Source organism: Dendropsophus ebraccatus, chromosome 10, assembly GCF_027789765.1.
Source record: "Dendropsophus ebraccatus isolate aDenEbr1 chromosome 10, aDenEbr1.pat, whole genome shotgun sequence".
In the NCBI taxonomy this organism is placed as follows: domain Eukaryota; kingdom Metazoa; phylum Chordata; class Amphibia; order Anura; family Hylidae; genus Dendropsophus; species Dendropsophus ebraccatus.
The window spans coordinates 77,056,897-77,084,475 of record NC_091463.1 but is presented as its reverse complement, the minus strand read 5'-3'; the positions used below and the strand labels follow the sequence as shown (position 1 = coordinate 77,084,475).

The 27,579-nt window shown below is 42.6% G+C and overlaps 1 protein-coding gene and 1 pseudogene across 2 annotated transcripts; both read left to right on the top strand.

The window, feature by feature from the left end:
* LOC138766115 (cytochrome P450 2F2-like) overlaps nucleotides 1–4,963 on the top strand; it is a 41,090-nt pseudogene extending 36,127 nt beyond the window's left edge.
* Nucleotides 4,964–11,108: 6,145 nt separating this feature from the next.
* On the top strand, nucleotides 11,109–26,562 carry LOC138766114 (cytochrome P450 2F2-like). 2 transcript variants are annotated; one of them, XM_069943461.1, is made up of 10 exons: nucleotides 11,109–11,192; nucleotides 15,735–15,912; nucleotides 16,395–16,557; nucleotides 17,059–17,208; nucleotides 18,216–18,376; nucleotides 22,002–22,178; nucleotides 22,871–23,012; nucleotides 23,092–23,276; nucleotides 23,359–23,500; nucleotides 26,183–26,562. In XM_069943461.1, exons 2-10 carry the CDS (start codon nucleotides 15,736–15,738, stop codon nucleotides 26,365–26,367), a joined length of 1,482 nt encoding a protein of 493 aa, XP_069799562.1. In that variant the 5' UTR covers nucleotides 11,109–11,192; nucleotide 15,735; the 3' UTR covers nucleotides 26,368–26,562. The 2 variants fall into 2 exon arrangements, with proteins under 2 accessions (XP_069799562.1, XP_069799563.1); XM_069943462.1 differs by lacking the exon at nucleotides 11,109–11,192 and adding an exon at nucleotides 16,025–16,167 and having other exon boundaries at nucleotides 15,822–15,912.
* The last annotated feature ends 1,017 nt before the right edge of the window (nucleotides 26,563–27,579 follow it).

The window sequence follows — 27,579 nt, the reverse complement described above, 5'->3', positions numbered from 1 at the left end:
AGTATGGCGAAATTTTTTATTAAAGTATTGTATTGCCCCCCAAAAGTTATACAGATTACCAATATACACTTATTACGGGAAATGCTTATAAAGCGCTTTTTTCCCTGCACGTACTACTGCATCAAGGCTTCACTTCCTGGATAAAATGGTGATGTCACTTCCTGGATAACATGGTGATGTCACGACCCAACTCCCAGAGCTGTGCGGGCTGTGGCTGCTGGAGAGGATGATGGCAGAGGGATGCTCAGTGTCCTTCCAGTGCCCTGTGTCCCTCAGTGTCCCCCTGCCATCATGCTCTCCAGCAGCCACAGCCCGCACACTTGTTGCCAATAGGTTTCATTGTCAGAAAGAAATCTTTACTAAAATTTGCCACAACAAAGTTTTCATCTAGAGGATAGGTTTAACTGTACAGTACATTCAATCATCTGCATCATGTCTTCAAACACAGGAAAAGAAGAATGAAGGAACATTCTACAATCCCAATACTTTAGTGATGTGCGCTTTAGTCTTGTTCACTGGTGGAACGGAAACTGTGAGCCCCACTTTGAGATATACATTACTACTTCTCATGAAACATCCGAGTGTAGCAGGTAAGTAAATACATTCGGACAGATATGTAAAAGCATGTGCAATGATATATACATTTTGTTTTCCTTTTCTCAGAGAAGGTCTACAGCGAAATAGACAATGTAATTGGCCGACGTCCACCAAATTATGAGGACAGACACAACATGCCTTACACAGAAGCTTTCATATTTGAGGTCCAGCGATATGCTGATGTGACACCCCTGTCTCTTCCCCATGAATTAACCGCAGATACTCAGATTCGCAATTATACATTTAAGAAGGTAAATATCAATTTAAGTTAAATAGACAAAAAATTCAAAAAAACAATCTACTGATTGTATTGATTATTATCCTAACCACAGGGAACAGTTTTCATCCCATTACTCACTGGTGTGCACAATGACAAGACACAGTTCAGTAATCCTGAGAATTTTGACCCCCAAAACTTTTTGGATGAAAATGGGAAAGTTATAAAGAAAGAGGCCCTGATGCCATTTTCTGCAGGTGAGGATCAGCTGAATTGGGTGATTTTTTGGTGGGTTCTTTGAGAGCACTACTTGCTCTTTCACATTGACATATTGGCATTTGGGATTGGTGGTAAGCTAGCGTGCATCTATTTCAACACTTGCCTTTGGACTCCTATCCACAGTGCTCTTGGACCCTACTTTCTTTTGGTATGTCACAGGGACTTGTCAAAAGTTTTGATCAGTCAGGTTGCCATTGCTGGGACCCCTCCCGATCAGGAGAATGAGCTGTTAATCATCTCCTTCAGTGGCCTCATAGTGGATAATGGAGCCAGTGGTGGGAGATCGCTGTGAGCACGTGAGTGGAATGCACCGCTGCATGCTACTTTAGACTTGTTCTCCAGGACTTCTATAAGCCACTGCTCGATTGCTCATACAACTCAATGTAATACATAACAATACAGTATTACACTGATCCATCAGATCAGCACTCAATAGATCAGTCGTGGCAGCTATTTCGCAGGAAGCCAATCTGTCCTCCTACTACACTCATTGATACTGTTTAAACACTTATTAGCCAGGGAATCACTCCGTGCCCAAACACTTGGTATGGAGCGGGCCTGGTTTCCAAACCCACTTCACACACTCTTAACAGCACCATGACATGCCAGCATCTTATGGGTTAAGAGTGGAGATGAGGGAACTGAACTTTACGACCTAAGATTCATTACAAACTTTGCAAAAAGTTTCATTTGTTACAGAACCAAACTTTTCTGAAGTTCACATGAAAAGAAAAAAAAAAGGAAACACAACGGCCCTGCATGTGCAGACTCATGAACCCTGTGAGATGTGTATGTTTAGGCTATGTTCACACTGCGTACGATTCCGGCCGCATTTCGTACACCGCCGTACATGTGCGGCTGAAACTACGGGCGTGGGAAAGATCGACATGCGGACGGATGTGTATGAACCGCGAACATACGCCCGCAGTACAGTTATGCTTCCCTAGCTTGTTTCGAAGTGATCTGAAACAGGTCATTTACTTGGAAATCTTCGCCCAGCCCAATAAAACTCACAGAACCTTTTGGATCGAAAAATCAAGTTCAATTTGGCTGAAATCAGTACTTCGTACGGGACCGCATTAAAATCCACGGCCGTGAGTTGGAACATTTCCGTCCTCAAACAATGGTCTTGTTGATTTTTCACGGCGCCGCATACGATCTGGCCGTAAGCCGTAGTGTGCATTGTGCGGCCGTATATCGTATACTTTCAAGCAAACGCATCAACCTCAAAACTACGTGCGTATATTCGCTATTCGCACTACGGCCGGGAAGATACATAGTGTGAACATAGCCTGAGGTTGTACATGTGCACAGAATCCTGGTTAGGTCGTAGGTATTAGGCACAACTCTATTGTGGGCTTGTAGGTGTATGAGGAGGCTTCTGCCATCCACCTTCCGATTTCCCTGGCAGTGCAATGGTGCAACGTGTTTCAAGTGTTAACCATCCTCATCATCAGGCCTGAATAACTGTTGAAATGCATATCTGGTCGACAATAATTTTGGGAATCTCCACCTCTTGAAGTGGAATGACTGTGCTATGTTCAAAGTGCCAAGGAATCCACCTGAGTTTGGAGTGCCAAGCAATCCACCACTGTTGTAAGATTATCTGGATTTTTCCGAACCCAGTTCTCCTGGTGCTCCCCCTGTGTTCTCCTAATGGACCCCCACTGATTGCAGCCGCCTCCACTTCTGAGACAAACTCATCCCAGGAGTGAAAGGCTTCTTAGCCAGTCACGTGTCAGTCAGTGATTGTGTGTGCAGGCTATCCTATTGTACTGCCATTATGTTAAAATATGAGAATACACCTATGAATCACTCCCTTCTATGAATGGTGGTTATCTGATTGATATTGGTCTGGTTAATCCCCTGTTGATCAGTGGCTATTGCTGTGGAAATCTGTGGGCAGCTCTACAAGTGTTACACGGCACCTATTAAAATAATTGTGTGGTGAGCCCCCGGTGTGGTGGTATATCGGAGGATCACCCGATCACTTGCTAGGTGGTCGGGTGTGACTCCTCGCCGGAGGTGGTTGGCCGAGATACAGCAGGACCTTGGAATGTTATCACGTGATGCCAGTGCTAGTGAGGCACACAGGTGTGATGGCACGCCTGCTTTTATTTTTGAAGACTGGTTGTACCCTTTTCCCCTGTGTTCAGTGTCCTGCCGGGTTGCTACTGGGTCCCTTGGGTTAGAGTTTTCACGGATGGCAAGAGTGGTTTAGTGACCCGCCACCCACGGAAAGGGAAGTGTCCCAAGGTTGTGGTGTGTGCTGTCTCGGTGGATAGTGAGAGTCTTTTTAACGTACGGAAGACTGGTTTACTAGTTGCAAATGTGCAGAAGGGCATACAGAATCAACAGTATGAGGTTTCTCTGGATAAAGCACTTGATAACACACTTGACAATAGTTCTGAATAAATAGTTGACAATACAGCAACCTGATCCGTGGTAGAAGTGCAGTGTAGGATATAGTGGTGCTGACGAAGAAACAGAGTAGTAAAGAGGAGGTTGCCGTGAGAGTCCCAACCCATGTAGTACTGTGCTCTGCTGGGATGTTGGAAGATGAGGTAGAATACTAAGAAAAAGAGGAAGAACACCACCTGTGCCTGTGTATTGACTTTGAGTTAGTCTTCACACCACCTTAGGCCCATTAGACTCGGCTAAACCTTCCTAAAGGGTGACACAGGCCCCAGACCTTGTTACCTGGGATGAGCGGAATGCTGAGACCCTGCTGACACCCGCGCTGCGAGAAAGAGTTCATAGGCTTATTGCAACTTTCCTCTATCTAGATCAGTTCCTAGCTTTTTGGCTTTAGTGGATACTGTCCTGCTCTCTTACTTCTTCTAGTCCACAGCGTGGGTTGAGGTTGTCTTGGGCTTGTCCTTTCCTAAGAGGGGGTTAACAGTGCATAGTGCTGTGTAGCGTTACTTGTAAGAAGGTTGTTAGAGGTGAACTGTCTTGAGTCCTTTCCATACGGGGCTCTAGCTAAGACTGACTTACTCTTCCTGTGTTCCGCGTGACTCACTTCCTCCTGCGTAACTAACGTGCGCTGTGAATGGGTGCAGGGTGCAACAGAAGAAATAAGAGGAAAGCTTATAGGAGAGAAGAAAACAATAATCCTACCGGTCTACAGATTTAGGTGGCACATAGAGGCACAATAACCCTTTATATCCTTCAACTATGCGGCTTCCAAATACACATATACAATACAGCGACATCTAGGGGTGAACTTTAGTACTACTTTCATCACCACACAAGTACAATAAGTACAGACTTTTGCGAAGAGTGTATAAAACTGTAACACCTGTGGTAGGACACCACAATTGCATATATAATACAATACAGAAAATATCACTATTGTACATGTCTGTCTATACATTTACTGTCATGTTTTTCAGGTAGGAGAATATGCCCGGGCAAGAACTTGGCAGTTGTGGAGATCTTTATTTTTATTACCACGTTATTGCAGAACTTCATGATCAAGTCACCGGTGCCCCCCGAGAAGATCTCAGTCGTTCCCGTAGGTACCGGGCTTGGACATATCCCCCCCAGCTATGAGATATGCTTCTTACCGCGTCTGTGATCTGAAAAATAGCATACCATAACATGTATTCATATGAGAGATTGTGTCCTTAGGAAAATGTTCATGAGTGCAGGGAGCAATTTAGAGCGCAGTATTAGGCTATGTTCACACGGCGTATGGGACCGGCTGTTCTGTGAACCGGCCAGGTCACAGAACGGCTGGTCTCTGCCCGGATCATCCCGGCTGGTACTTAAGTACCGGCCGGATGATCTTTCCGTCCGCAGAGCTCTGATGCGGGCGCGTCAGCGCGCGCCCGCATCAGGGCTTCCAATAGCACACAGTGAAGCGAGTGGCCGGAGCCGCTCGCTTCACTGAGTGAACTGACAGGGTTTCCTACGGCCGCAAACTGACATGTCAGTTCTTTGCGGCACCACATGGGATCCCGGCCGGAGCGTATATGATGTGTATACGCTCCGGCCGGGATCTAATTGAAAATAAGGCATTGTTCCACCCCGCTAAAAGTACGGCCTTTGTTGCCAATGGCAACAATGGCTGTACTTGTATGTAGTGTGAACATAGCCTTATAGTTATTATACAATACTTTTCTTATAATGTAAATTCTGTGGCAATGTATGAGGTAAAAGGTGTTGTATGAAATTAGCAGGAGCCATTTTATTTAAAGACACAGCGTCACTTGGCTGTTCTTAGTATTTGTACCATGTTTGGTGGGATGTAGTAAAGGAATAATAATAACCTTATTATTGGACAGTATCCTGAAATGGATTACATGGGGTTTAGATTTAGTACTAATATGCTGTCAGGTGCTCGGGCAGGCCTAAACTCTCAAATGGGCTAGATACACTGCGGCTAGGGAGCTTTAAAGTTTTACGTCTAAAATGATTGGTTCCTATTCAATAGCGTGAATACAAGATTCAAGATTCTTGGGTGTATTCACTCCATTATTATTCTTGTGCTTTTATTATTTAAGACTATTTTCCGTATTTTCCGGTGTATAAGATGACTGAGCATATAAGACGACCCCTGAGTTTTAAGAAGATTTTCAGGGGATTAAAAGTCGTCTTATACACTGGAAAATTTTAACCCCTGCCTGACCGCAGCAGGGCTTACCAGCTGCAGCCAGTCAGCCACTTCTAAATTATAATCTATACCGACTATAATTTAGAGGTGGGTGACTAGCTGCAGCTGGGGAGGGGTTAACCCAAGTAGGAGGCATGTAACTGAGCTGCAACACCATACGCTAATTGATCACAAAGAGTGGTGCAGTTTCTGGTAGAAAGTCTGGATAATCCCTTTAAGTATGAAGTCAGGCCCCAGTTATTCTAGTCTCCATCCTCCATATGACATATAGCGGAATACAGTCATATTGTTCCCATTTATTTCAGAATCAGTGGTTTCTGGTACATTGTAAATATACAAAGCTTCCTCATGTGCCCACTAAATGTATAAAAGAGATGGTGGTTGCTGTAAAGAATTAGGACCAAGACCATTTGTTTGTATAAGTCCAGATGTATAAGGTCCCTGTTTAAATGCCAAGATTTTTATTATGTTATATTATTTTGCTATGATATAAGTTGCATAAATTAAGTGCATCATGTTAGAATTGGTATTATAAAAATATTCAAGTTTTTTTTTTACCATATCTTTATGATATTGTAACCGAATGTTCACAATCTCAACATAAAATACTTTGCTTTCTGTTTTAATTGTGTCATATTTTATTTTATACTTTATTTAACCAAGACTTTTGGACAGAGGAGAACCAAACAGATGGGGTAGGTATACCTTTAGCAGGCCAGAAAGATAACACAAACATTGGTCCCACAAGTAAAATGAAACATGCCTGGGGGGAACCCCCCCCCCTCCCCTCCATCAATCCCCTTCCACCAAAAGGCTATGGGCCACATGTATCATCCGGCGAATGGATGATTTTCGGCGGAAAGTGCCGATTTGCGTCTTTTTTAAAGCAAAAATGGCGGATTTGCGAATAAAATATTCGCAAATCGGCACTTTCCGCCGAGTACGCCAGGGGGCGGAAAGGGGGCGGAAAAGGGGCGGAGAGTGGGCGGAACGGAGGGCGCGGACTCAGAGTCCGCGCGATTTATCATCCGTTCCGCCAAAATGTACGCCGAAAACCTACTCCAGTCCTCAGCTGGCGTAGGTTTTCGGCGGTGCGCAACGGCGCGCACGGGATTTATGTAGAGGCAGTCCGCCTCTACATAAATCTCCGTAGCGCCGGAGCTGCGGGGGCATTTTTACGTCCGGCGTAAAAAACGCCGGACTTAATAAATGCCTCCCTATGTGTACACATTGTTTTTTCAGCTCCTTTAAAATGACGTCCGTCATTTTGAGTCTAAAATAACAGACGTCTTGCCTTCCATTAGTGCAATGAATGGTGTTTGTACAATATTCTAGTTTGTGGTTACTAATTGGCCTTTGGATGTGGCTTAATTGAAAAGTCCATTTAATTTACTAGTAAAAACGAAAATGAACGGTGAAAAGAGAAAATCTGTGTGTGAAGAACTAATAAAAAACCTCCGCTGTTTGCAAAAGATGTCCGAAAATAATGAACATGATCTTTATTTTGACGTCTGCGGTAAAAACGTCCGTTATTCAATACAATGTGTTCATTGGATGTCCGTCTTTTCATTGACTGAAATGTAATGCATTGCAGTCAGTTAAATCACGACAATATCGGACATTTTTTAAAATAGCAAAAGCGGACGCCTATTCTCTATTTTTGACGTTGTGTGAACATAGCCAAACATATAAAACCTGAGTAAGTGTGGTGTCCCACTAGGGGTGTTACTATTGCATACACCCTTCGCAAAAGTCTGTACTTTTTGTGGTCTCATTATAGTAAAAGTAGTATTAAGAGTTGACCACTAGATGTCGCTGTATTATGTATTAGTGTGTGGAAGCTGCACAGCTGAAGGATCGCAAAGGGTTATTGTGTTTGTAAGCACCAGAATCTGTAGACCAGTAGGATTTCTGGTTTCTTCTCTCCTATCACCTCTCCTCTCTGATCTTCTGTTGCACTCTTTTCACCCAATTACAGTGCACCCTACACGCTGTAGAGGAAGTTAGCCCCATGGGTGGAGGAGGAGCAAGAGCTTCCCGTTCGGGATGGTGTGGAGAAAGGACGCAAGCTAGATAGCTCTCCACAGCAGTCTTGACCGGGCCCCGGCCCTCTGCCAGGTCCCCAAAGTTCAGTCTTAGCCAGTACCCCGCATGAGTGGGAGGCAGGAGAGCACACTGTTACCAACCTTCTCACAAGTACCCTCACAAAGCACTATGCAGTGTTAAACCTCTTAGGAGAGGACTAGCCAGAGACAACCTCAACCCACGCCGTGGATTAGAAGAAGTCACAGAGCAGGACAGTATCCACTATAGAGCCATAAAGCCAGGAACTGATCCAGGTGGAACAAAGTTGAAGTAAGCCTATTAACTTCACCTCGCAGTGCGGGTGTCAGCAGGGAACCCTCAGCATTCCGCTCAACCCAGGTAACAAGGTCTGGGGCCTGTGTCACCCATTAGTACAGTTCAGCTAAAGCTAGTGGGCATAAGGTTGTGTGAAGACTAAAACAAGGGTCAATACACAGGCACAGGTGTTCTTCTTCTTCTACAAGTATTCTACTTTATCCTTCAACATCCCGTCAGAGCACACTACTACATGGGTTGAGCCTCTCACGGCATCCTCTTCTCTGCTACTCTACCTCAACACAACTTTACCGACACAACTATCTCCTGCTCAGCACTTATCCTACAGATCTGGTTGTCTTACATTTAAGTCATTATTGGAACTTTGTCAAGTGTATATCAACAATCTTCTGTATTACTTGCTGCACATTTACAAGTAGTAAACCAACTCAATCTTATCTTGAGAGTCCGTGATCATTTGTCACCACCTACACCGCAACCTTGGGACACTTCCCCTTTCTGTGGGTGGCGGGTCCTACTATCCGGGAGGGTCACTAGACCGCTCTGGATACCTCTGACATTATCCCAAGGGACCCGGTAGCAGCCCGGCAGGACACTGACCACAGGGGAAAAGGGTACAACCGGCCTTACACACTAAAAACAGGCGTGCCATCACACCTGTATGCCCACCAGGCACTGGCATCACCTGACAATGTAATAAGGTCTGGCTGTATCTCGGCCATCGACCACTGGAGTGGTGTCAGACCACAACACCTTGCAAGTGACTGGACGTCCCTCCGATATAACACCTCTGAGGGTACATCACATAAAATCCCAACAAGAAGCACAAATGCACCTAACAGAGGAAGAGTGGATAAAACACATCCATATCGGGAAAAAGAGCAAGAGAAGCAGAGGGGAAAAGAGAAGGAGGTGGGAGGAAGGGAGGAAAAAGAGGAAAAAGATTTCTTTGTTATACGGACCACGACTAGTAAAAACTTCTAGTGATTTTATTTTTGGCGCATCATGTAGCCCCAATAGCACAAGGCTCACATTTATGTGGTAGTAACATAGGGGGACTACTTATGTAATAATCAGCTATGTGGCATAGCTTTATGGTCATTATATTATGAATGGGCCTATTGTTATATTATTGCATTATATGATTGCATAAACAATGATGCACAAGCTTTTACCATTCATTGCACTGCCATAACAATAAATGGCTATGTTCCCACAGCGTTTTTTCTTTTCCGTTTATAATTTTTAAAATGACGCCCGTCATTTTGAGTCCAAAATTACGTCCGTTATTTTGAGTATTGGCCGCCCGTCAGTGCAATAATAGCAGCTTGTACATTATTCTAGTTCAGGTGGACTAATTGGCCTTTGGATGTGTCTTTAATTAAAAAGTCCATTGAATTTAATAGTAAAAACTGTGAAAAAAAAGAGAATCTGTGTGTGAACAACTAAAAAAATAACGATCGCTGTTTGCAAAAGACGTCCAAAAATAATTGTCAGGATTATTATTTTGACCTCCGCGCAGATAACATTTGCCATTTTATACACTGTGCGCATTGGACGTCCGTAATCCTATTGACTTCAATGTATTGCAATCAGTTAAATCGCGGACATCTTTTTAAATAGAAAAAGTGGACATCTTTTCTCTTTTTTTGACGTTGTGTGAACATAGCCAATAAATGAATAGATTTCTTATGGCATGCTACATTGTGTTATGCTACATTGACTTTTAGACTATATGTACACACAGTATTTTTGCTCAATATTTTGGTCAGTATTTTGCCACCAAAACCAGGAGTGGATGAAAACACAGAAAGGATCTGTTCACACAATGTTGAAATTGAGTGGATGGCCGCCATTGTTATTTGCCATTAAATTGCAGCCATGCACTTAATTTCAATATTGTGTGAACATAGCCTTTCTGTGTTTTCAATCCACTCCCCGTTTTGGTTGCAAAATACTGACCAAAAATACTGTCTGTAAACATAGCCTTAGACTAAGGTAGCGATGTTCCTGTGTCAAGTTTTTGATTTGGCTGACTATTGCCCAGCACTTTTGCCATCCCTCTCAGCAGTGGCTTAAGCTTAGAGGGAACATTGTTCTTACTAGATGTTCACACTTCTCCGGTCAGGACCAGATTACAACTAACTAGTTTAGACTGATTTCAGCCATTTGGGGAGAGAGTTGGGCTTGGATTTGCAGTGATCAGTTCTAACCAGGGGAAGAGCAAACTCCTCTCTCTGAACTCTCTTATAGCAGAAGCAAGGTCATGTGACCAAAGCTTAATACATCCTTAACACATGTAACACATGCAGTCCACCATAAAAACTATTTTTACACCTTGCACATTCTTAATATTTAGAAATGACGGGTTATACATGTTATAAACATAATACTCAGATACAGACTTATTGAGAGCTAGTAAATAAAAGCTGAGCTACGATTTATAGTAGCTTGGACAAGGATACCAGGAAACGGCAAAGTCAACCAAATAGTAAATCTCACAATTTATTTAGTTAAACTCCAGGACATTTCTGCTCTCATCTGTTATGATCTTTTTCAGAAAAAAAGTCCCCACACTCGAATAAAATTACAATTAAAATTTTAACTGGGTTAATTCTAGGTTAGTTCTGGGAAAGATGTAGGGGAAGATTAGGGACAGCTAATAAAGGTCAGCCCTAATTTTTGTTTCTGTTCCTCATCTGCTTCATTTTTTATTTATCATTTGTTTGTGTCATCAACCATTCCATCATCTCTGGTTCCAATCTTCTCTGGGAGAGTTACTATTCATCTATCCATGTTCTTGTTACTTGTCAGGATTGATACATGTTTTATATTTTTCTTGTGACTGCTTCTTAGGCATTTACTGTAGGCCCTTGAGGTATCTGAGTACTGGGAGTCACAGCTGAAACCTCAGTAAGGCAACTACTATACAGAATCAAAGTTCGTCTGTCAAAGACCAGTCAGTATCATCCCAGACATTGTTTGTTTTAGGGCCAATGTTTTCTGGCTCTTGACACATAAATGTTGCTTCATCAGGTAGAAATGATATAAAGCCAACTACTGTGCGCTCATATGGTATTATAGAAGGAAAGAGACTGAGAGTCCACACTGCCGCCTGAAGTAAGTGACCAACAAGTTTGTTATTTTTATTCATAAAATTATATATATATTCTTTTTTTCTGGGGACCCTGTCTTCAGAGGTGTGATATATATATATAATATATAATTTTTTATTTTATTTTGTTTATTTTTTTTAGGTTTCGTTTTGCCTTTGATAATCTTCCTCTGAGTTCGTCTGTCTATATTTTTCCTCACATTCTTTGACTACTTGTTTCTTTCTAGAACTCTTCTTACTGAATTTTATTTCGCTGTATACCATGCCTCACATATGCACTTTCAGAGTGTCCCAGATTGTCTGAATGGAGGTGGAGCCTTAGATTAATTTGCCAAAATGTTTTTATTTCATGTTGTATTTTATCTCCCTTATCTATTAGCTTTATCTTAGATTTATCTTATATATTTTATTATTTCTTTGGGCCAAGGACTCCTCTGTTTGATCATGCAATTCTAACACCAATTGGGAATAGTCTAAGAGGCATCTGGGTTCATAGACCATTTCATTTTTTTTTTTTTAAACCAGCCTAAAGTCTCCGTTTTACAAAGGGACAGGTCAATCTAGGAAGCTGATGGGTACGTTGTACTATAACATGAATAAGTTTGCATGTCTTGGTATAACTTTCTCCATACATAGTGCTGCGGAATCTGTTAGAGCGCTCCTGAATCTGTTGGCGCTATACAAATAAATATTTTTATTATTATCTCCCTATCCCACCTCTCTGGTAAGCTTTGCCAGGGTGGTATGATGGGGGTACGCGGAGACTTTTTCTCTACCGCTCTGGCTCCATGACAGTATTAAAATCTCTGTTAGGGTGCGTTCACACCTACAGGATCTGCAGCAGATCTGCAGCAGATTTGATGCTGTGTTCAGTTATTTAAATTAAATCTGCTGCAGATCCTGTAGGTGTGAACGCACCATTAATAATTAAAGGTATTCCAATCGTATCTTTTCTAAACACCAAAAGTTCAATCAACAAGCACAAGTTAAAAGAGATTCCGAGATTCTGTAATATAAAAAAATATATATCTTCCTCTACTGTTTCAATTTGAAATTGATCTTATGGTGAAGTCAGAATATTATAACTCATTTAACAAAGAAAAAAAAATCATATATATATTTATATATATATATATATATATTTTTTTTTTATGAAATCCTTTTTTTGGCAATTAAATATTAATAAAATGGGCCTATTGTGACACTTATAACGGTTTTATTTTTTCACCTACGGGGCTGTATGGGGCGTCATTTTTTCCGCCATGATCTCTAGTTTTTATTATTACCATATTTGTGAAGATCGGACGTTTTGATCACTTTTTATTAATCTTTTTTTATATCTAATGTAACATAAAATTGGTATTCCGCGCACTTTTTTCCCTCTTTTCGTGTACGCCGTTCACCGTTCACAATGACGCTTTTTATATTTTAATAGATCAGACTATTACGCACGCTACTGTATATTATATGTTTATTTATTTATTTTTATATGTTTTATTTTTATAATGGGAAAGGGGGGTGATTTGAACTTTTATTGGGGAAGGGCTTTGGGGTAGTGCAGTAATGTATTTTATTTTTTTTTCTACACATTTTAAGTCCCTTTGGGGGACTTTTACATATAGTTGTGTGATTATTCACACTGATCACTGCTATGCCATAGGCATAGCATTGATCAGTCTGATAGGCGATCTGCACATTGAGCCTGCCTGTGCAGACTCAGTGAAGCAGATTGTCGATCGGACCGCACGGAGGCAGGTGAGAGACCTCCGGCGGTCCGTTTTAACAATTGGGACCCCCGCAGTCGCACTGAGGAAGTCCCGATCGGTAAGTGACAGGGGACTCCCACCTGCTATGAAGCGCGCTCCGCTCCAAAGCGTGCTTCAAAGCTCAGGACGTACCGGTACGCCCAGGGTCGTCTGGGCACAGACTTCCAGGGCGTACTGGTACGTCCTTGGTCATCTAAGGGTTCAAAACTCAAGCCTTTCAGTACTTATCAGCTGCTGTATGTCCTGCAGGAAGTGGTGTATTCTTTCCAGTTTGACACAGTGCTCTCTGCTGCCACCTTTGTCCATGTCAGGAACTGTCCAAAGCAGTAGCAAATCCCCATAGAAAAAAACTTTTCTTCTGCTCTGGACAGTTCCTGTCGTGACAGAGGTGGCAGCAGAAAGCACTGTGTGAGACTGGAAAGAATATACCACTTCCTGCAGGACATACTGCAGCTGATAAGTACTAGAAGACTTGATTTTTTTTTTAAATAGAAGTAATTTACGAATCTGTATAACTTTTTTTGGTGTCAGTTGATTTAAAAACTAAATTGGCAGCTATGTCTTTGTACTCAGTGCACAATATTTAACTTTCAAGTTTGCCAAATCCAAGGGCAAATGTTTGCTTCTCATGTAACATAAAAAAACAAAACAACACTCTGCTTTTTTTGGTGCATAGTTCACCGCAGTCCTGGCACAGCCATGACCAGTGGAGATTTTTTCTCCTATGTGGAATATGCTGAATTCCATCTTCAATTTCCAATTCCCTTGATACTAATAGTGTTATCCTTTTGGCTAGGATTATAAATTATTTCTGTATTCTATATACTTTTCCAAGAATGCTACATAGGCTACATGGACAGTATCCTGAAGAAAGAGGAACTGATCTGGATAGAGCAAAGTTGCTAGAAGCCTACGTATCTATCTATTATTAGAGATGAGCACAATCAAGCATGCTCAAGTCTCTGCATTTGATTACCGGTAGCTAAAAAAATTGAATGCAACCCTGAGGCTGCCTGGAAAACATGGATACAGCCTATGGCTCTATCCATGTATTTCTGGACTGCCTAAGGCTGCAAACTTCTTTAGCCACCAGTAATCAAATGCTGAGGCTTGAGCATGCTTGAATTGTGCTCATCTCTAATTATCATAACACAATGTATTTTTTTAGTGTCTAAGTTTTTATTGAGGAAGATTCAATGCATACCATAAACAGCATCAAGGCAAAATTGCCCCACGCAGGGGGGATAAACTACATTGGATACATCCTCCAGGTTTGGAAAAAGAAAACATAAGACCAAGAAAGAGGAAACATAAAATACAAACAAACAAAACAAACAAACAAACAAACGGGTATACAGTATTAGCATACAAATGTCTGCAGGATTTAAACAAGAAGGGTAATAGAGTCCCTGGGGGGTGGAGGGTTCATGTATAGGTACGGAAGATTCCATTGCTAGGAAGCTAGATGGAGAAATTATAGTAGGGATGGGGTGGTTGCGTAGTCTAACCATGGTTGCCAGACTGCGGTGTATCGTTCAAGAGTGTCAGTATGGGTGGCTTCAATTTTTTCATAGAGCATGATTACATTTACCCTGTCAACAACTGCTTGGACTGACAGTGTGGGAGATCTCCATTTGGCCGCTATGTGGATTCTGGCAGCCATAAGGACGTATTGGAGTAGTTTATGTTGTTTGAAATTAGTGGAGGGAAATTTGTCTCCTAGTAGAAGTGCTGATGGCCTTTTAGGGAGGGCTTTGTCAATCAAGGAGGAGAGAATTACCAATATAGAGTCCCAAAGCCTAGAGACCACAGGGCAGGTCCACCAAGGATGCAGTGTATTGCCAATATCTGAGCAGCCACGGAAACAGGTCGGTGGCACATGGGGATAGAATTTATGAATAAGGCTGGGCACATAATGGACCCTATGTAGCACCTTAATTGTGAATTCCATAAGGGATACTTGTCGGCTTCCTTTAATGATCTGTTCACAACAATGATGCCATCGCTCTGGGGATAGTGTAAGAGCAAGGTCAATTTCCCATTTGATCATGAAAGGTAATTTGGTCTGTGGGGGTGGAGGGGATTTGAATGTGGAATAAAGATCGGAGATTATCCCCTTCCCAGTTGGGTCAGAACGCAAATGTAATCAAATGATGAGAAGGAGGTGCTAGTGTTGCCTTGCCACGGGAGGGATTCGAGTAAATGGTATATTTGGCATAGTCTAAACAGTTCTGAGGGTGGAACGAGGTGGTCTTGGCGGAATCTGTCTAGAGGGACTAATAGGGAGTGTTGCGTAAACTTCTTGAGGGTGGTCAAATGGTTTTCCGTCCACCACCGAAATTCTGAGGGGGAAAGGCCAGGGGGCAACATAGGATTGCGAAGTATTTCTAGCATTAGGGAGGGGTTAAATTGCAATTTGTACTGGAAGCAAAGGGTTCTCCAGAGAATCAGTGAATGGTGTGTTAATGGGGACTTGGCTTTCAGTTCTCGTGGGAGAAGACCGGTGGACCATAGTAAGCCACTCAAGGAGTAGGGTTCCAACAAGGCTGATTCCAGGTGAATCCAGCGGGGTGCATTTTGTCGGGCGGAGATCACAGAGAGTTGGGCAATACGAGCAGCCTTATAGTACCTGTCAAAATGAGGAACTGAGAGGCCTCCCAGTCTTTTGTGATAGATTTAGCTATTCTGGCTTTAGTATTTTTTTAACTTTAATAAACCTGAATGTTCTAGAAATATTGGGAAGCCTTTCAAAAAATTCTGCACTTGAATATCTGTTCACAGGATGGATCTATACTCACTAGTCACAGTCCTCTTGGTGATTCTCATAACCAGCTTGTTGGCAAAGTATACAAAGATATTGTTGGAGAGATCTGAGCTACCTCCTGGACCAACTCCTCTGCCCGTCATTGGCACTCTATACAAAATAAACTTTAGTGATATTGTGACGTCACTACTGGATGTAAGTAAACCTTAGACGACCTAGGATAATCTACTAAAATATATATATATTAGAACATTGAAAACATTTTTTTTTTAAAAAACAAGATGTTTCTATATCTGTCTCTAACCAGTAACCCTCTCCTAAAAAAGAAAAAAAAGGTGGCACATGCCCATAAACATTACCCACATGTCAGACAATGTTGAAAATTAGTGAAATCTGACCGCCTTGTGGATTACTGGAATGACTGTTCTTGTTGACTCTTCAGACCATTGGGTAACGTCTCTCATGATATTGGGGATGGACAAATTAGGTGTATTGTCATATTTATAAGTGCGGTAACCCAACAGGAACTAGCATGTGCTAATAGTAAGGTTGTATGTTCAAAGCTATAAAAAAAAATCATCAAAAATGCTAAAATAGTTACTCAATGGAGTGTGGTAGGGTAATCTATCCAGATAATAAATTGTCACATTGAATGAATTTTTTGTCTTCTCTCCAAGTTGTCGAAAAAATATGGTGACATATTTACAGTGTATGAAGGGAACCAACCGGTCATTGTGTTATGTGGTTATAAAGCCATCAAAGAGACATTGATTGACAAAGCAGAAGAGTTCAGTGGCCGAGCCTATTATCCTTCATTCTTTGACTTTACCAAAGGAGATGGTGAGTACTGAGCCAGGTATGGGTCACGTTTCTTTCATCCTCGTGTTTTACAAACCCAGGTCCAAAAAAGCTGGCCCATCATGTAAAATGTAAAGAAAAGCACAACTGAATGATTTGCAAATCTCTTAGGCTGAATTCACACTGCTATAAACAAAAACTCAGGAACCCTGGGTTGTTTTTGCTAGATTTTTTATTTTATGATGCCCCAAATGTTTTCTATTGGTGTCAATTCATGTCAATTCTTTGGGTGGATTGCGTTTGACAATATCATTGAGTCTATGGGACACGCGGAACTTCAAGCTGATTCTGCGGCGCGGACTCCACTTGAAAGTTCTGCAAGGATTCCATAGTGTGTACATAAACCAAAACAACTTGATTCTGCTTCATGATCAGTGTTAAATTCCACCATGTGAACTGCGCCCAATTGTTATAAAAACTTGGTTATTTCCAGAACTTGTAATTGAAGGCTTTCTTCGTTATCTGATTTGTTGTATTGAACAGACTTTGCCTTTAGTAGTGGTGAAAAATGGAAGGAGCTGAGGCGATTTGCCGTGCACACGTTGGGCAGTTTTGGAGTTGGAAAACATAGCTTTGAGGAGCGGATACAGCAAGAAGCCCTGTATCTGACCGATGTGCTGAGAAAAACAAATGGTAACGTTTAATAACAGCTTCCCATATTTGTTTACTCTGTCTTTTGGTAGTCAGTTGATTTCAAGATGAGATTTTTTTTTATGTAAACCATACCCTCTGTGGCACCCTCTGTTGCCCACCCATACCAAATACAGTGAACAAACACACTCCTCAACATTGAGGAAGGACAAGCCCTAAGGCTGGAACCATTGAAATGAATGCAGCCATGATTCACAAGATCCGTGCTGCGTCACCCACCGTGATCCTCACCGCAAAAAAAATAGGGCATGTCCTAGTGCGGTTCGCGGCATGGATGCCCCCCATTGACCCCCATTGCTGCTGCTTTTACAGACTATCATGGTGCAGAGCAAGTCGCCAATAGAAGCCGAAAGGTCTATACTCTTCAGTGATTCCTGCTTTTGTTTAGACACACCATGAAAAAAACACCATGGGGGACATTTATTAAGTCTGACGTTTTGTTACGCCGGACTTAAAAATGTCCCTGCATCTCCGGCGCTATGGAGATTTATGTAGAGGTGGACTGCCTCTACATAAATCCCGTGCGCACCGGAGCGCAGCTGAGGGCTGGAGTAGGTTTTTGGCGTAACTTTAAGAGAAAAAAATAATGAATCGCGCGGCCTATGAGTCCGCGCTCCCGTTCTGTCCCCTCCACACACCCTCCCCGCCCCCTTGGCGTAAAGTGCCGTTTTGCGAATATTTTATTCACAAAATGGCCGTTTTGCTAATAAAATATTTGCAAATCAGCAATTTCTGCCAAAAATCTAAGATACGCCAGATGATACATGTCCCCCTAAGTGTATACGCTCTGGCCGGGGACCCATAGGCAGCAAAGGCACGTATAGTTTCGTAATAATCACGGCCGTTGTAAAAGGGCCACGGTTTTACGAATATATATGTTGTGTGAACATAGCCTTACTCTACAAAACTTTTTGGAAACCTACTGTATGATGAGACTTTGGCTTTTTGCATTGTAGTAATTGATTTACTATTTTTATTTGTTCTTGTAGGATCCCCAGTAGATCCCAATCATCATATACTACGTGCTATGTCCAATGTCATTTGCTCTGTGGTGTTTGGTAACCGATTTGAATATAAAGATGAACATTTCCAAAAGCTGGTGGTATGTGTTCAAGACAACTTCCGAATCATGAGCACCCGCTGGGGATTGGTGAGTATAAGTTAGTTTTCAGTAAAGGAAATTTCACATGCTTAGGCTATGTTTACACAACATAAATTTTCTATTAATCATGGCCATTGTTGCAAATTGCATTGTGATTAATAGAAAAGATACATTGCATTGAAGTCAGAGGAATCCCGGCCAGAGTGTATACACATAGGGCCACATGTATTATCCGGCGAATGGATGATTTTCGGCGGAAAGTGACGATTTGCGTCTTTTTTTAAGCAAAAATGGCGGATTTGCGAATAAAATATTCGCAAATCGGCACTTTCCGCCGAGTACGCCAGGGGGCGGAAAGGGGGCGGAAAAGGGGCGGAGAGTGGGCGGAACGGAGGGCGCGGACTCAGAGTCCGCGCGATTTATCATCCGTTCTGCCAAAATGTACGCCGAAAACCTACTCCAGTCCTCAGCTGGCGTGGGTTTTCGGCGGTGCGCAACGGCGCGCACGGGATTTATGTAGAGGCAGTCCGCCTCTACATAAATCTCCGTAGCGCCGGAGCTGCGGGGGCATTTTTACGTCCGGCGTAAAAAACGCCGGACTTAATAAATGCCTCCCATAGTATACACTACAGACGGGATTCCTAGCGGCTGAAGGAAAAACTGACATGTCAGTTTTGTGCGGCTGCTATTCATTGAATAGTGACCACACAGAACTGTCATTTCACACAATGGAAAGTGCACTTTCCCTTGTGTGCTATTGTGGTGTCCCACTGTTAAGTGCCCTAGGCACCTGTCATAAAGTTCTCCCTCCAGGTCAAGTTGTGATAAAAGAAGTTTTCTATAGTTTCACCACTAGATGTCAGTGTTCTTTATATCCCCCTGTTCTTGTTAGCACAGCTGAAGTTAGTAATGGGTTACTGTTATCATTGTACCATGTGTTCAGTGCTGACCTATAGGAGGTGCTGTCTTTTCTTCTATCTCTGCTTCACACACACAACCCAGTAGGATGAGTTAGCTAGCCCCATGTGGGAGGAAGTCACTTCAGTCTGGTCTAGTCTAGTCTAAGACATGTATGTTCAGATGCAGCTAGAGACAACTAGTTTTTCCAGTACTAATATTATGCAGTGCTAAACACTTAAAGGGAGAAGGGTCTAGCCCACGCTGTGAACCAGTCTAAAAGTGCAGGGTAGTATCCTGAGACACAAGAGAAACTAGCCTGGATAAGACACAGCTACCAAGGAAGGTCTACGTATCCAATCTCGCACTGCAGGTAACTGGGACACCCCCGGAAACTTAGCTTCGGCCAGATAACCACGACTGAAGCTTGTATCACCCTAGTAGGACGGGACACTTGACACTGTAGGGCACAAGATTTTCAGACCAAAGTCTATACATGGGTACAAGTAACTTCTCACCCTACTAATATTCTCAACAGTTCCAGCAGAGTAAATTGCTATATTGGGTTAGGACTCCCTCGACAAACTTTTCTCCTCTACTCCACCTTTAACTCTTTAAGCACCTCTACAACTACCCCTCTACTCTACTTCTTCAAGCACCTCCTCAGCACAACCAAATAAAGCACTAAAGTGAATTGGGATGCGGGCACACCGTCACAGAACCTGGCCTTAAAGTGAATGTACCACTTCCCTTACTGTATTTTTTTTCTTACACTACCTGGTCAGTGCTGTCGCGGATATCCCGGTGGTATTGTCCATTTTTCAAAAAGCAGCCTGGTTCCTGCAATCTGTGCCAGTTTCTTCCTGCGCACTTCAGCCCGCTCTATGCATTGGAGGCAGGGCCAGTGTGCAGATTGGGGTAACCTGACAGCGTTTTTAAAAATGGACCATACCACAGGGATCTGCATGCCAGTGCTGACCAAGTAGAGTTAAAAAAAAAATTAAGTAAGCAAATGAGTACATTCGCTTTAACATTTCAGTCTATGGTTTTAGACAATGAAACTTCATGGTCTGTGCAGAGCTTGATGACACACTGTTATTAGTGTTATGGCTGTTATTAGTGTAATATAGGAAGATGGTAAGGGCTGACCATACCATATGATTGACCTCACTTGCATTTGGAAGCCCAGGAATCATGGGCTTGTGCCACTGTCAGAAATTCACGTATCATTTTCTTAGTGAAAAGTAAGAATGTCCACAGAGCTTTCTATCCTATCAACTGTACCTATCTATCTTTCTATCTATCCTATCAAGGACAGGCCACTGCCAGATCAGTGGCGAGTTCCTATGATAATCTGGAAGTTCTCCATGGATAAGGAGACACAATTAAACCATAATGCGATCAACCCTTATTGGATCCAATAGGGTTTTCATGCATTATGGTCTCATTACGTCTCTGTATGCATGAAAACCAGTGGCGTAGCTACCATAGAGGCAGGGTAGGCAGCTGCTATGGGGCCCATGCAGGAGGTGGACCCGGGGATGCACAGGGAAGATAATAACCATCCTGTGTCCTTCTGCTTAACCCCTTATATACTGCAGTGTGTTAGTGACCCAATGTTCACTTATTTGCTGCAACACAAAAAATGGTTAAAAGCAGAACACAAGGAGGTCTCTCCTTCACTGCTATGATAACCCCTGAACCGAGCTCCTGCAGAGGTCAGCGGTTATCAGTGCCGGAGCAGTGTTTTCCTTGTCTTCTGCTTTTTCATGTTGCAGCATGAAAGTGAACTTTGGGTCACACTGCAGTATATAAGGGGTTAAGCAGAATGCAGTCTGCTCCTGCACCTATGTTTTTTAACCATAAGGCTCCTAATGAGTCCTTATAATTAAATACAGTGGACTGACAGAGCAAGCAGCCATTGGCTTTCTGCTCTGCCAGTCTCTCTTGTGGCTGCAGGCAGGATTCTGCCTCTCGTCCTCTGTATATATACGTGCAGTGCTTTGTGTTGTGCGTGGGTTGGTCCCGTACAGTTCTATGCTCTGGGGCCCCATGAATCCTAGCTACGCCCCGATGGAGACCTGAACTCTTGTATTAACAGAGGAACTCACCGCTTATCCAGCAGCAGACCATTGTAACAGGTACACTTTAAATAACAGTCACATGGTTCTCTATATACACTGATCTGAGGAATTAGTGTGCCCAGTGACTGATGGCCACTGAAATGACCCGACTCTCCTATTGATTGGCTGAGCATTCACAGCGAATTCGAAAAGAGACAAGGAAGGGGCCAGGCGTTGTTGGAATCGCAGTGGCCGAGGTTGGCATCAGGTAAGTATGTTTTTTTTTTTCCTACCTAATCCTGGCCACTGTAAAACCTACATTTTTGGGGGCAGCCCATCAGTCAACCTTAGCCTCAGAACATGGCGGAAGCCTTCTTCTCCCTGGCACTTAGTTCCTATTATTCCATGTCTCGGAAGACATAGAGGGGTGGGTCTATGTCTTGGGTGAAAAAACACACTTGCATGCAATGTCCCATGCAACATGTTGTGATAACACTGTGCCGCTATTAAACATGATGATTGGGATTTACATCCGTTTCTTCATGGCCTGAAACTTTCAGTGCCAGGGAGCAGATGATGGCTAAAGGTGATATGCTGTTGTTTATGCGGACATTTTTTTGTTGGAGCCTAAATGATAAGTTTGTAGTTAGTTGTAGTATAAGATGTTTCTTTGTTTACTTCAACTGATATTATAATTGTACTTTTTTCTTCAGCTATACAACACTTTTCCAAATGTCATAAAGCACTTACCTGGACCTCACCGTAAGATGATGGAAAACTTTGCTATAATGGAAGACTTCATCAAGAAGAAGATAGAGAATAACATGAAGACTTTGGACAGTAATAACCCAAGGGATTTTATAGACTGTTTCCTGATCAAAATGGAGAAGGTACACATTCAAAAAATTAAAAACGATTAACAATGACCAAATCTTTTAAAATTAATTTTGTCTTGAATTCTAAATTGTTAAATGTTTGATTCAGGTAAAGAGAGTCTTTAGTTTTTGAAAGGGAAGAGGTTTTGAAGGGTTTGGCCAATGGTGAAACCTGTTTTTAATTGTCTAACTAATCATATTGGAAAGTAAAATAATTTTACTACCTTTAAATGGTTTTTTCATGCTTTCATTCTGCTTTTTTTTTTAGGCAAATTTTCTACACAGTTATCTGGCGTACATCCTGTAATACACTTCCTGCTCCTCTGTACAGGACACTCTAGCCAGGAATTCAGCCAATTCAATTTCCCTCTCACTGGGAGGGTTATAGTTAACAAGGTCTATAGGGTTATAGTCAGCAAAGTCTAAACAGATTTGGCTGAATTCCTGACTAGAGAATTCTGTACACAGGAACAGAAAGTCTGGATGTATGCATAACAGGATCAAAACAAAGGAAAAGCATGAAAGACCCCCAAAGGTGGTAAAAGTACCTTATTTATCAATATATATTCATGCGTTAGACTGTTGCCAATAGGTTTCATTGTCAATTTTTTTTTAAATAAAATTCACCCCAACAACAAGTTTTCATCTAGAAGATGGATTTAACTATACAGTACATTCGATCATCTGCATCACTTCTTCAAACACAGGAGAAGAATAATGAAGGAACATTCTACAATTCCAATACTTTAGTGATGTGCGCTTTAATCTTGTTCTTTGGTGGGACAGAAACAGTGAGCTCCACCCTGAGATATACATTACTACTTCTCATGAAACACCCGAGTGTAGCAGGTACTGTAAGTAAATACATTCAGACAGATCTGACAAAGCACGGGCAATATACCATATATATATTTTTTTCTTTTCTCAGAGAAGTTCTGCAGCGAAATAGACAATGTAATTGGCCGACGTCCACCAATTTATGAGGACAGACACAACATGCCTTACACAGAAGCTTTCATATCTGAGATCCAGCGATATGCTGATGTGACACCCTTGGCTATTCCCCATGAATTAACCGCAGATACTCAGATTCGCAATTATACATTCAAGAAGGTAAATATCAATTTGTGTTACATAGAAAAAAAATTCTAAAAAAGAAGTCTACTGACAGTATTGGTTATTTTTCTAACCACAGGGAACAGTTTTTATCCCATTACTTACCAGTGTGCACATCGACAAGACACAGTTCAGTAACCCTGAGAATTTTGACCCCAAAAATTTTTTGGATGAAAATGGGAAACTTATAAAGAAAGAGGCCCTGATGCCATTTTCTGCAGGTGAGAATCAAATCAATCTAAATGCTAAATTGGGTGAATTTTTTGGTTCTTTGAAAACACTAACTGCTCTTTCACATTGACATATTGGCATTTGGGATAGCTGGTAAGCTAGCGCGCATCTATTTCAATACTTGTCCTCGGACTCCTATCCACGGTGCTGTTGAACCTTACTTTCTTGTAGTATTGTGGTGTCCCACTGCGGGTGTTGCTATCCTTTACACCACTGGTAAAAGTCTGTACTTGTTCGTGGTCTTGTTACAGCTATAGTGTTACCAGAGATGACCACTAGATGTCGCTGTATTGTATAACTAAGGTCTAGAAGCTGCACAGCTAAAGTGTCTTGAAGGGTTATTGTTTGTGTAAGTCCCAGATTCTGTTAACCAGTAGGATTGCTCCTTTCTTCTATTCTATCACCTCTCTTCTTCCCCTTTCTCTACTGCACTCTTTCCACCCAACCACAGTGCATCTTACACGCTGGTTAGGAAGTTAGTCCCTTGGGTGAGGGAAGAGTCTTAGCTGAGCTTTGGTGGAGAAAGGACGCAGTTCAGATAGCTCTCCACTGTGGTTCTACCTGGGCCCTGGCCCTGTGCCAGGTCCCCTTTACAAGTTGAAGTCTTAGGCAGTACCCCGCATGGGTAGAACGCAGAGCATAGCTCCTGTACAACCTTCTTTCTCGAAGCGCCAAACAAGCTGTGTGATGCACTGTTGAGCCCTTCAAGAGAGGACTAGACGACAGATAACCTCAACCCATGCCGAGGACTAGGAGTCACTACAGTGCAGGACAGTATCTGCAAAAGAGCCACAGAGCTAGGAACTGATCCGGGTGGAGCAAAGTTACAAAAGGTCTATGAACTCCATCTCGCAGTGTGGGTGTACTTAGGAAATCCTAACCGTTCCGCTCATTCCAAGTAACAGGGTCTGGGGCTTGACTCGCTACCACCTGCACAGCACTTACACCGCAACCTTGGGACATTTCCCCTTTCTGTGGATGGTGGGTCCTATCTGTGACTACACTAACCCAGGGGGACCCTGCAGCAACCCGACAGGACACCGACCACAGGGGAGAAGGGTACAACCGGCCTTTCACTATAAAAGCAGGCGTGCCATCATACCTGTGTGCCCCCCAGGCACTCGTGTCGCGTGACAAAGTCTTAAGGTCCGGCTGTATCTCACAAGTAGTGGTGTCACACTTCCATCTAGCAAGTGACCGGCCGTCCCACCGCTACAACATCCTCTGGGGGTCACCACAGAACGTCACAGGGACACGTAAAAAGTTTTGATCAGTAATTTCTGGGATCCCCACCGATCAGGAAAAGAGATGTCAATCATCTCCTTTAGTGTCCTCATAGACGCGTGGATAATGAAGTCACTGGTTGGAGATTGCTGTGAGCAGGTGAGTGGAATGCACCACTGCACACTACTCTAGATTTGTTCTCCAGGACTACTATAAGCAACTGCTTGTTTGGAATCAATGTAAGGGTGCGTTCACACCTACAGGATCTGCAGCAGATTTGATGCTGTGTTCAGTTATTTAAATGAAATCTGCTGCAGAAAATCAGCTGCAGATCCTGTAGGTGTGAATCAGTTATGGCAGCCATTTTGCAAGGAGTCAATCTGTCCTCCTATACCACCACCACCACCACTCATCTATATTCTTTAAAAAGTTAATAGCCAGTTAATCACTATGCCAAGACACCCGGTATTGAGCTGGCCTGGTTTCTGAACCCATTTCATACCTTTTAACAGCACCATGACATGCTAGTGTATCATGGGTTAAGAGTTGAATGAACCGAACTTTATGAACTGACATACGTTACGTACTTTGCAAAAAGTTTGGTTTGTTACAGCACCGAACTTTTGGCAAAGTTTGTAACAAACCTGGTTCTATCCCTTGATGTCCTCCTAACCCATCCCAAGAGTGACAGCTCACTCATCCCATCACTGGCTGCAGAGCGCTGTCCTGTGTCAGTCAGTGCTTGGCACTCCTGAGATGTGGAGGCAGCTGCGATCAGCAGGGGACACCAGAGACCCTTAGGAGGACACCTGGGGAGCACGATGAACTAACTTGTTGAACCCCCAAAAATGCTTGCAATTGTTTAGCTGTTTTAGTGGGATTTGTTTAAGGTTTGGTTTAGATAAACCCAAACTTTGCTTCAAAGTTCGGCAAACTTGCCCAACTGAGCTTTTAAAAAGTTTGCTCATCTCTATGGGGGACATGTATCAACTGGCGTACAGTGTTTTTTCGGCGGAAAGTGCTGATTTGCGAATGATTTTATTTGCATATTGCCGATTTGCGATTAAAATATTCGCAAATCAGCACTCTCCGCCGGGTACGCTGGGGGCGGGGAGGGGGTGTGGAGGGGGTGTAATGGAGGGCGCGGACTCAGAGCCCGCGCGATTCACCATTCGTTCCGCCAAAACATACGCAGAAAACCTACTCCAGTCTGGTATTTGTAATGTCAGCTGGCAGACACTGCTGGCTACGGGAGACAGGGAACACCGCTGGGGTAGGCCCTTTTGAATCTGGAGCGGCTCTCCAGACACTATGGAATATGCTGCTGGAGGGAGGTCAGGTAACTCCCTAACAGCACCTATTAAACTAATTACATGTAATACAGTACAGTACAGAAAATATAACTATTGTACATTTCTGTCTCTGCGTTCACTGTCATGTTTTTCCAGGTAGGAGAATATGCCCGGGTAAGAACTTGGCAGTTGTGGAGATCTTTATTTTTATCACCACGTTATTGCAGAACTTCACAATCAAGTCACTGGTGCCCCCCGAGAAGATCTCAGTCGCTCCTGTAGAAACCGGGCTTGGACATATCCCCCCGAGCTTCGAGATATGTTTCTTACCGCGTCTGTAATCTGAAGAATAGCGTATCATAACCTGTATTAATATGAGAGATTGTGTCCTTAAGAAAATGTTTATGAGAGCAGGGAGCATAATATTTTAGTTATTATACAACAGTTTTCTTATAATTTAGCATTCTGTGGCAATGTATGAGGTAAAATCTGTGTGCGCTATACAAATAAAAGCATTATTATTATTATTATTATTATTATTATAAGGTGTATGAAATCATTTTAATCATTTTAAGAAACAGCAACACTTGGTTGTTCTTAGTAGTTGTGCTATGTTTGGTGGGATGCAGTAAATAAAAAGTCAACCTTATTATTGGATGGTATCCTGAAATGTATTACATGGGGTTTAGATGTGGTACTGCAGGGTCACCATCAGACCACTACGGTAGTATTGCTGTCAGGTGCCCAGGCGGGCCTTAACCCTCCAGTGGGCTAGACCCCACAAACAAGTTTCTGCTTGGGAGCTGTAAAGTTTCTAGTTGAAGAAAGGACTGTAGATAGCTGATAGAGCCTCGGTGCTGGACTCCGGTACCAAATGTGTTATTAAAATAACTTGTTTTATTGAGCAACGCGTTTCAGCGACGTACTGCGGCCTTTTTTAAGCTTGACCTAAAACATTTGGTACCAGAGAGTGTATTCTACAAGTCCAGTGCCGAGGCTCTATCAGCTATCTACAGTCCTTTCTTTAAGTTTCTGCGAGCGGCGGCATCGAGACGGGAGCCGTCAGCTGCACACTGAATGCCTGGCTGCGGACTTTCCATTTAAGCCCTACTAGTGTTGTGCCTATTGTTTGCACAACATTATAAGGTTAGTTTTATTCTTGTAAGGACATTTTGCTCTATTTTATATCCTGAATACTGTACTATATGAGTGCTCTTCTGTGTCATTTTATGTTTGTTCGTTCTTTGCTCAAAGTTTCTAGTTGAAAATAATTAATAGCTAATAGGTAGAGATGAGCAAACCGGTTCGGCCAGTATGGGATCCGGTTCGGATTCTTCCAAAGTCCGAGTCCGATCGCATTCGGATTTTTGGAAGTCCGCTCCGATTTTTTTTTTTCTTGCTTTCTAAAATGGCAGCCACTATTTTAGAAAGCAGGAAGTGTTCCGGGCGGGAAAAGCGCTTTCCCATGATGCTTGGAACACATCCAATCAGCAGGGATCTTGCACTAGCCCACCCCCAGTATGATGTCGGTATTGCTTTAAGAGGAGTGGTCA

What these genes read in the sequence shown, in the direction of transcription:
- LOC138766114 (XM_069943461.1), top strand. Translation starts at nt 15,736, where the DNA reads ATGGATCTATACTCACTAGTCACAGTCCTCTTGGTGATTCTCATAACC. An exon ending in TTGTGACGTCACTACTGGAT is followed by an intron (nt 15,913 to 16,394) that starts GTAAGTAAACCT and finishes CTTCTCTCCAAG; the next exon opens with TTGTCGAAAAAATATGGTGA. An exon ending in TGTGCTGAGAAAAACAAATG is followed by an intron (nt 17,209 to 18,215) that starts GTAACGTTTAAT and finishes TTGTTCTTGTAG; the next exon opens with GATCCCCAGTAGATCCCAAT.